We start from the raw sequence: 10,590 nt of genomic DNA on the forward strand, positions 1-10,590 counted from the left end.
CTACCTGACACAGAGCTTCCCTGTGTTTTATTTGGGCCTAATTGGTTCGTTTGGAATTGTGAAATAAACAGTGTTTTAACGACGTCGACTTTGTGGCAGTTAATAATTACCCCCACCCCAGATAATACTTTGTTTTTAAGTGGGGTGTAACAGTTGTCATTTACCACTAATCTATGAATAAGTCAAAAAAAAAACCCACCCAACTCAAGTGATGAGACCGCCTTGTGTCGATACAGACAATAAACAATTTAGCAAAAACTTAATTTTAAATTGTAGCTTAAGGCACTTTGTTACCAGCAGCTTGTAAAAAAAAGAAAACAAAACATTATTTTCTTTCCAGTTTCTTTAGTAGAATCTAGTTAAAAAAGGCCAAAGATGACACAGTTTCACAGGCATAAGATAGTATTTTTGCACTATGGTGGTTCATAAAGGTAAACACATAATTTACTTTAAATGGACTGATTTTTGTATAGAGCATTTCTACGCTACATGAGCACTCAAAGAGCTTTACTTGCACCTGCCACTCTAAATATGGTTTCCGGGGGAATGTTTAGTGTACATAATGTGTCATTACCATCATCCCAGGTCATGTCATCCACATAGACTGTAGAATCTATTGGCCAATCCTGTTTCAGTGTCCATGCTGCAGAAGTGACAATGCATCATTATTAGTAGCTGCAGTTATAGAAAAAACAAGCAATATTATTTAACATTTGCTGTTAAAGTTATTATGTCACAGTCTGCTCTCAAAATGTAAATCAAAATGTACTAAAAATGTAAATCATTCTGAATTTTACAGTCTTTTTTCCTACTTAACCCCCCAGAAAAGTTGTATTCATTCAGATAACATCTTATATAGGGTTTTTACAAGTCAAGTGCATTGGGATAGACGATAGTAAACACTACAATAGTGCAAATGACTGTAGGGTGGATAAATGAACTGAGTGACATACTGATAATGGAAGGATGGACAGACGGGTGAAAAGATAGATGTTCACACTTACTTTTTCTTTGTTTTTACAATTCACTGAGAAAACAGTCATTATCAAGTTATGCAGTTTGACAGTGATAATGACTCTGAACCATGTATAATTAGTGCTAAACTTTGATTAGCTTTTAATTAGCGTAACACTGTGTGAAGAATAATTGCTGCTATACTAGTCCGAATTTAAAATAGGATAAAGAATGAAGGAGAGACGAGTGCTTTCAGGAACATACGCATAAAACACACCAGAGGTAAACAAATATCTTATTTCTTACAGTTTTGAAACCATCTATGCATATTTTATTTTTAACAAACCTTTGCCACACAGTGACTGCAGATGGCAGTGAATCCATACTCACCACGTGAGTAAGTTAACACCTTGGCTAGGCTATAGCCAGGCTGATACGACTTATTTTAAAATAAAATCACTTAAGTGAAAATTACGTCTAATCATGGGTTCCCTATTTGAGTAGCTTCCGGGGCCCAGAGCAGAGGTGGAGAACTTGATGGAGCTGTGTGGTGTGAGCTTGTGTGTGGCAGGTGAAAAGCTGCCCAGAGCTTCATCCACAGCTTCTTTATCCCGTCTTCCTTCTCTCACTCCAAATTGGTCGTGTTAGATGGCCGCCCCTCCCTGAGCCTGGTTCTGCTGGAGGTTTCTTCCTGTTAAAAGGGAGTTTTTCCTTCCCACTGCCTCCAAAGTGCTTGCTCATATGATTGTTGGGGTTTTCTCTGACTTTTTGTATTATTGTAGAGTCTTTCCCCCTACAATACAAAGTGCCTTGAGGTGACTGTTGTTGTGATTTGGCACAATATAAATAAAACAGAATTGAACTTGTCAAAAGGACAAAAACTATTATACATAAACATTCAGGCATCCCATAACGTTATGTGCATTGGGTCCTTGTGTCATAAACCCATTCAGTTTACCACTTGTATGACGTGCTTTCTGTCTAACATACACATTAACAGTCTGATGGATGCATCAGAGAGCAACTTGTCTAATTCCCAGGGATATTTGGATTGTAGGCTGGAGTAGCCACACACAGAAGCACCAACCTACTGATTAGGAGATGACCTGTTCTACGTCCTGAGCTACAGCCAACCCATAAATCCCAATGTCACTGGACACTTCATACTAGGGCTGCCACAAACGATTATTTTGATAGTCGACTAGTCACCGATTATTTTTGCGATTAGTCGACTAATCAGATCATCATCCACTGGACGTAAAACGTACAGCTTATTGCACCAGCAGCATCTGCTCTTAACTATCATTAGCTTACAGCTTTAACTGTTTAAGGTGCTAACTAAAAATAAAGACAAGATGATAGTTTATTACATTTTAATGAAATCTGCAGATTGTTTCGGTGGAGTTTAATCAACTCAGCCGTCTGCTCCTTGCTATCTAAAATATAACAGGACACCGGAGTATATTCTCGAGCATCTCACACTTCTGATAATCAGTTGTCTGCTTGATGTTTATTCAGCTGTGTAAAAACTATAACTTTAATCTCAGCCAAACTGATTTACTCAGGGACAAATAAAATACTGAAAAAAGCCAAACAATAAAATTTTTAAGTTATCTAAGTGACTTATATATCATGTTTAACCTGAGTAGCGAAAGACGGCGGTGGGTTTGAAAACGATTTGCCGGGTGTCCGGTGTTCTGGGCTCTAGTGACCTAGCCCCCGGCTAGCTATCGAGCTGGTGGGTAACAGACGTCTCAGAAAACGTCGGAGCGCTTTTGAAAATATTTGGTGTCTTGATGAACTGAGCAGATATTTGAAGTTTACACAGATAAATTCTCGCCTGAAAATATGTTAAACGTTTATTTTGTGACCCAGAAAGAATAATAAGAGTAACATTAAAACTAACTAGCTGCCGCCATTGTTGGAAACTGAGCTGGGCCGCGCTATGAATTCTGGGATAGGTTGGGCCATGAAGTATGCACCCGACCCATCCTTCAAATCTGGGGAAATGAAAGGCGCATTTGTCGGAGTCTTTGAATTTGGACAGTCTTCGTCGTGTTGCTGTAACGTAAGTTACAATGTGGCCACAGGAGGATGCGGTCCCTGAATTTGGACACAGCTAAGATACCAGACACTGCTTCTTCTTCTTCGTAGTTTAACGGCAGCTGGCATCCTTGTACATGCAGTGCTGCCATCTTCTGTTTCAGTCCGTTATTACACTCGGAAATCCTACTACTTATTCCTGCATCTTTTGGAATCTTACAAAGCTTCAAACGACGTGTCGACAATTTTGATAGTCGACGTAATCGTGACTAGTCGACTAATCGTGGCAGCCCTACTTCATACATCATTACTTTCAGAGCCAGCATGTTTAAATGACAGTATTCATATTTGGTACTTGTGTATAAATATTGTATATTTTGAAGTACTGGTACTTTATTCCATCCATAATATTTGTCAAACATATCCAGCCTGCTGAAAGAGATTTCTTTTCTGCTCCAAGACTGAGGTTAGAGCAAATTTTGGTGGACTGTGCATTCACTGTACTCTGCTGCTGGTAAATAATCCTAGGTTATTAATAATGTCTGGTGAGCTGTAGCATTTCGCTGATATACTGCATTCATGCTGAACATTCAAGTTCAAATTAAAAAAAAAAGATGATTGAGTTCGGAAAGTTGGAGCGAAAACCAGGGAAAAAAAGTCTGAATTTTCAAGATTAAAATTTTACATTTCTTTAAAAAAAAACAAAAAAAACAAAGCAAAAAAAACAACATAGGAAAACTGTGTTTTCCCATCAAACAACAACACGAGATTTAAAGAGAAGATATGCATTTTCACGTTTTTGTGCCAGTCTTGGTCAGTGAAAAATAAAACTACATCAACATAAGTAATACTAAACATTTTTTCCCGTCAAAGAAAACCATCACGGACCTTATCAGTAAATAAAGTAAATGAAGCACAATTTAAAGTCCCACCTCTTCTTTGCAAGTCATATTGTGTCCTAGTGGTTTGGTCACTAAGGACCCTCCATGCAGCGTCAACTTCTAGAAACTTCTTCACACCAGACTCTGCTTCGGAAGAACAATCCCCTCCAAGACGGTCTGGGTGGTACTGCAGATTTGTGCACACACAAACAAACGTATATTCAGACACCCCATCTTCTATGTATGAACTTATTGCAAATATCTGACATTTGGAGGGCTCAGAAGACCCAGACAGCTGTCCAAAAAAACAAAGGGATTGGCACTTACACAGTGCTTTTCTACTATGAGCACTAAAAGCACTTTTATTCCTGCCCAAGTGTCTTGTCTAACATTCACACACAGTCACACTCTCATGGATGCATTGGGTTATCTCTCCTGCAAGTTGAAAGACACTCTGATATGCAAACTGGAGGGGCTGCGAATCAAACTACCTTGTGATAGGTCGATGTCTGCTCTACCACCCGAGCTACTGCTTATTATTGATACTAGATACATACATTCTAATGGATGCAACAGAAATACACGGAAATTAGTTAGACAGCACAGTCTCATCTGGGCACCTTTTGGCACCTAAGGCAGTCAAATGTGGGTCAGTTGGCTTAAAAGTCTTGGCCAACAATTTTCTAATAGCTTTACACACTTGTCGCTAATAGCTATCCTCCAGCTAAATATCTGTGCGCCATTTAACAAAACTGATGACAGCATTTTATTGCTAGCTTCTCTTCATCAAACAAAATCCTTCCATGCACAAATGACAGTCATGGAGTTCCACATGTGCTGGGGCTGATCCCTTATCCACCTCCTCTTAAGATATGTTATTAGAAAAAAAACTGCATACGCTTCCACTGCATTACTTATCAGATGTAAATGCAGTGGTGAGAATGAATACAAACGCCACATTTCATACAATCTTATCATGATGACAATGCAATGATCAGATGCTTTCCAAATGGTATGACGTGGTGGCTCAAAACAGGACGACCTTTCCGTTTTCAAACAAAAGGAACTGGCTGCTAGTAACAAAGTGTGTAAAGATAACATCTAAAGTGGATTTGTTCCCAAATTGTTTGTGTATAGACATAACACTGGTTCATCACTGAGTTAGGAGCCTTTTTATGCTTAAAAAATACACAGGTTAGCCTTAAGTTGCCTAGGCCAAAAAAAAAAAAAATCTGGTCAGCTCCAGGGACTGAAATGAGGGAAAAGGCACACAATGTGGACAACAAAATGGAAATACATGAGGGTAGACCGCTTTTGCATGCATATAGGTAGTATGGGTCTATAGACAGATGGAACAAATAGAGAATGGATTTACCTGTAAGGCCAGCTGCTGGTACCTGTGTCTGAGCTGCTGAACCGAGTCTGAGGGGTTTGCTCCCAGGACAGCATACAGATCCTTCTCTATTGTTTGGTTCATTCTTGCGTAAGTGCGATGCTGACATCAGACAATTGCATTCACCATCATAAGGAGAGTCTTTTGCAAATATGTGAACTGTTTTTAGGACCTTTAGCAGTCAGCTCAGTAAAATGTGCTCACTTAGAAATGTCAAATCAAACCGCAACCTTTGAACGGGTTACAGTTATTCCACACTGCCGCAGGACGAACTGCAACAAAACGAGAGCTCTTCGTTTGAAATTATTAGTGATTACAGTGGGTAATCTCGGTTAACTTGCACAAACACAGTGTGGTACACACATGACAGGCAGTTATTCAGTGTGAACCTGCGGGCTCAGAGGTGTGCCGGGGTCAGGAAAGACGCGAGCTTCACGACAAAGTAACGCTTAGATAAATTTAACAGACGAAATGTGGTCGACGAAGGCGCTTATGGTTTCACATTTTCTATATTCCCCAGAGACCTACATTTAAAGGACTAAACATACCTCTAACACACGAGACAACATAGCGTTCTACGCTGTTATGAGTCCCCTTAAAAACAGCCCGTGTATTTATGGTCCGCCTGCTTGAGTTCCGCTGGGAAAATGAAATACAGAACACTTCGAGTACCGTTTTGTACTCAGACTAGTGCATAACAGTGCTAGTGGCACCCATTAAAATAAAACTACTTTTTTAAAAGATGTAATAAACATACGGAAGAGGATTGGGGCCACTGGGGAAAAAAGTGGGCACGTCTTTTTTTCATTTCCAGATGAAAAAAAAAAAAACGTGCCCACCCAGTGGCTCTAATCCTTCTCCGTAGCAACGTATTTGGTTAACGAACTTTATCAGGAAATAAAATTTACATTTTATTTTATTTTTACATTAATAGAACAATAACGACGAAGAACATTTTAAAAACAAAAAGCACAAGATAAAATAAACAAACAAATTTACGCTCGCTCCTGATTTAGCACAACTTGAAATGAATAAACTTAGAATAATGGGTCCTACATCATGTGCCAAAGCCCCTTACTCAATGACATCTGAAACTTACAAGATGAAAAACGTTTTAGTTATTTCTTTAATTTGTCAGTCCCCTGTACAACACAATCCTGTAGGCATTGTGAGAGAGTGTCAAACACGTCTTTGTCTACAGATATGTCAACAAAAGGGAAAAGGCTCAAGTAAAAAACTAATACCATAGTGTATGATTTGATACTGATGTGTATAGAAAGACTTTGTTATTATATTATTATATTATATTATATTATATTATATTATATTATATTATATTATATTATATTATATTGTGAAGTAGATAGATAATCTGGAAACCATCCCAGCTACCATAGGATGAGGATACCAACCAAATTCTGATTAACTTTGGAGAATTTTCTTGGGAAAACAAGTGTGAACAACAGCTAATTCCCTTTATCCAGAGAACAACAGTAATTATTGCAGAATATGATTAGGGGCAAAATAAGGACAATAAGGTTGCTATGTAAATAGAGAACGTTGTTGAATAGTTGAACTCTGAAAATATCATGGAAGTGAAACAAGTGTTAGTGATTGTTTCAAACTGTGGTGCAAATAGATAAGATATTTTACTTTAAAGTATCACAACAACCAATATAAAGTGTTGATTTCCACTGCCAAATGTCTGAGCAATCATCCAGCAAAGAGCAGCGCAGGACCACATGCTGGGAAATCTGTCCTGAAAATACAGACCAGAAGTGATCTGTTAATTGAAATGGGAACAGAAGTGATGAGGTGACATGATGACACCTTTATGATCTGATTTCCTGTCTGTCGCTCAGTCGTGGCTCTTAACGAGACCACAGAGGGAATGGGTGAAGAGGAGAGATCCTGGGTGAATGACATTGTTGTACAGTTAATTATGTCGTCATTTTGGGTGAATTAAGGCTCAATTAGTGAAGTGACAAAGTATTCATTGTCAAACTGTGGCTGCCATCGTCACTTTATTAAATACCAAGGTCTGTACAGCCTCCTGTAGTGTCATCCAGCTGTCCTGAAATACGTCGTGTCTTTGTGAACCTGTTGGTCACACTTTGGTCAAAGGTGTTGATAAAATTCTGCTCTTAGTGAAAGTTCTTGTATGAGACTTTGTTATTATGGAAAAATGTAAAATATTCTAACATGTATAAGCAGGCTGTGTATAATATTAGTCAGATGAAGCTGTTCAAAATAGAACAATTTTTTATATTCCCACCTATCATATAACACATTTTATACACAAAAAGACGAGTAGTGCACAATAATGCACTACTCGTCTGCAAAGTCACCCGAGTCCAGATACAGGCCATATATGGCCTGTATCTGGACTCAGATACTCACCTATCACCTACCTGCCTGCCCTCCTGGAGTCCTTTGCTCTCTGGACTCAGTAACAGACGTGGTTGGTTTTTCTGGCCCAAACACCCACAAAGCTTGCCTAGCTGCCTCCTCCTGAAATTTTCCCTCCTCAACTCACAAGTACACAATCCTCATATCTACAACATTCATGGATCTCTGGAAGCTTGGAATTAACTCTGCTCTCCTCTAACGTAGTGCTATCCCTCCCATATACAGGTAACAATACCAGCAATGAAATTCTTAGGCCCCTCAATATTGTACAGAGAAGAGTAAAACTGCACATAAGTAACACTAAATAAAAATAAGATAAACTATATAAGTAAAGGAAATATATCCTCCTCGATATTTCAGCAGCTCAGTTGGTTGATGGTTTGTGGGTAGAAACTGTCCCTGAAGAGTGTATGGCTGGGGTGGCTGGGATCAGACAGGGTCCTCTGGGCCTTCCTCCTACAGTGCTGTTTGTAAAGGTCTGGATGGCTGGCAGTTCAGACCTGGTGATTCGTTGTGCTGATTTGACCACCCTCCATAGAACTTTGTGGTCCAGAGCATTACAACTCCCTGCCAGGTCATGATGATTAGGAGAGCACCCTGATAAAACTGTTTGTACATCCACACACCACCACTTCTTAGTCATTATGCATACACCACCTCCCCTGCACTTACCAGAGACCTTTGTCCAGTCCTGGTGGTTAATGGAAAGACCCACAAGGACAATAGCTGAGTCAGGAACTGAGGAATCAAGCCACGTCTCCGTAAAAATAAAGAAATTACAGTCTTTAACAATCCCAGCGCAAAGTCACCCTGGCCCACAGTTCATCCAGTTTGTTTTCCAAAGTTTGGACGTTAGCAAGAAGAATGCTGGTAATTGGGGAATGGTGTTGTCATTCTCTGGCTCATTTCCCCTTTTCCTCCAGGGTAGTTTCCACTCTGGTAAGGTAAGGCACCTCCATTCATTAAAAAGTATGTTGGTGTGGTCCCAGATTGTGAATGCTGTCAAATGTCTAAAAAGAGTTTGTCTGTCATAGATTATCAGTGCACTGCATGTTACAAAAAAACCTAGAAAATAGTGTTAAAAACACACAAAACATGCAAAATTGAGGTGGATGCCGAGCAACAGCAGCCATCCTCACTGCCGCAATCTTCTTTAGATCCCGAAGTGTAACAACATTTGGGAGAAATTTTAAAGTTTAAGAATTTCTTTAACATGGAAACAATATTTTGCATTTAAAAAAAGTTGATTTGTATATTTTTTAAAATGTGCCATACTGCCACATAGTCAGCATGTGGGTACTGTTGGAATTAAATAATTCCATTAGTCAGTGATAAAGCAGCGACAGCAGGATTCTCAAAAACATCTTAATCTTTGCCACACATAAATATCCAGCTTCCAGTAGATGTTTTAGACAGAAATATTTTATTTGTTTCCCAGGCTGTCACAAATAATTTTTTTTACTAAAAAATAAATCAGCTCAGTGTTATTCAGGTTTCTCATTAAAGCTTTACCAACTACAACTCCCCCTGGTTTCTGCTCCGCGGCTGCTGAGTGAGCCCTCATCTGGGACTCTCCTCAGCTCTTTCTGGGACAGTGGCGCGGCTGCCCCTCTGTTGGTCTTCCTTGGTCTCTTGTGTTCTGGGGGCCTCTGGATGTCTGGAGTTTTGATCTCCTCCATACCTGCTTCATGCCCTGGAGGACGGGGCTGTGGCCCCCCCACACCCTCTAGCAGATCATTACATGAAGGAACCTTTTAAAAAAACAAGCGCGTCCATGCTCACAGGTGTACCACGGGTGATCACACCCACAAACTACACCCTTTTTGGCTCCTACCTCAAAGCACACTGTGTTCTGTTGATCTTATGTGCTGCACAATAATGTTTAATATTTAGTATTTACTGTCATATTCCCATATATCATTGTGATGTTGTTTATTCTATTACTCTTGTTCTCTTCTGCTTGTTTTCTTTTTTCTTTCTCAGCAGGTGATCCAGGTGATTGATATATGCATTTTTTTTCTTTTCTTTTTCTGCTCACTCTGTTGGTTTTTGGTTTTTGCCCTTCTCCCCCGTCCCTCTTCTCAGCTGTTTCTCTTTCCCTCTTTCTTTCTCCCCTTCTTTCCCCCAGTAAAGTCTGTCCCATATTCAGTAAGTGAAAATAAAATAAACAATAAAAGGTGAATCAAATGGACCATTATGGCAAGGCTGGGATGGTCAATTTGGTAAAGTAAATCCGTTGGGCATCTTTCTTTGCCTTTAGACAACAATTCTGATGGCAAAAGAGCCAAACGGGACAGGCAAAAAAAAAAAAAAAAGCTTTCGCCACCAACAGATCCACAGAGGATGCCATCGCCCACGTCCTACACACCACTCTCAGCCACGTGGACAAGAAACAGGGTAACTATGTGCGAATGCTGTTTGTTGATTACAGTTCAGCGTTTAACACAATAGTGCCCTGCAGACTGTTCACAAAGCTCAGGGATCTGGGACTTAACAGCCGTCTGTGTGCATGGGTGTTGGACTTCCTCACTGGCAGAACTCAGGTGGTGAGGGTGGGCAGGTGCTTCTCCAACAGCATCACCATCAACACAGGAGCACCTCAGGGATGTGTCCTCTCGCCACTGCTCTACTCCCTCTACACTTCAGACTGTGTGGCCACCCATGGCTCCAACACCATTGTGAAGTTTGCTGACGACACAGTGGTGTTGGGTGCCATCTCCAACAACGATGAGGCGGCCTACATGGATGAAGTGAAGAATCTGGCATCGTGGTGCCAGGACAACCACCTCCAGCTGAACGTCAGCAAGACCAAGGAGCTGGTGGTGGACTTCAGAAGGGGTCAGCACAGAGACTACAAGCCCATCATCATCAATGGAGCTCCAGTGGAGAGGGTGCAGTCCTTCAAGTATC

General features: G+C 40.2%; 1 protein-coding gene across 1 annotated transcript in view; it reads right to left on the minus strand.

Annotated features, from left to right (window-relative positions):
* dnajc24 (DnaJ (Hsp40) homolog, subfamily C, member 24) overlaps positions 1 to 5,916 on the minus strand; it is an 8,788-nt gene extending 2,872 nt beyond the window's left edge. Inside the window, exons 1-3 of the mRNA XM_042225351.1 lie at positions 5,254 to 5,916; positions 3,930 to 4,065; positions 575 to 643 (exon numbers count right to left, since the gene is read on the minus strand). Of these exons, the coding sequence (XP_042081285.1) occupies positions 575 to 643; positions 3,930 to 4,065; positions 5,254 to 5,355 (307 nt within the window). The 5' untranslated portion in view covers positions 5,356 to 5,916. The remainder of the gene's footprint in view (positions 1 to 574; positions 644 to 3,929; positions 4,066 to 5,253) is intronic.
* Between the last annotated feature and the right edge of the window lie 4,674 nt (positions 5,917 to 10,590).

This window comes from Haplochromis burtoni, unplaced genomic scaffold (assembly GCF_018398535.1).
Source record: "Haplochromis burtoni strain Fernald_Lab_line unplaced genomic scaffold, NCSU_Asbu1 Contig_169, whole genome shotgun sequence".
In the NCBI taxonomy this organism is placed as follows: Eukaryota; Metazoa; Chordata; class Actinopteri; order Cichliformes; family Cichlidae; genus Haplochromis; species Haplochromis burtoni.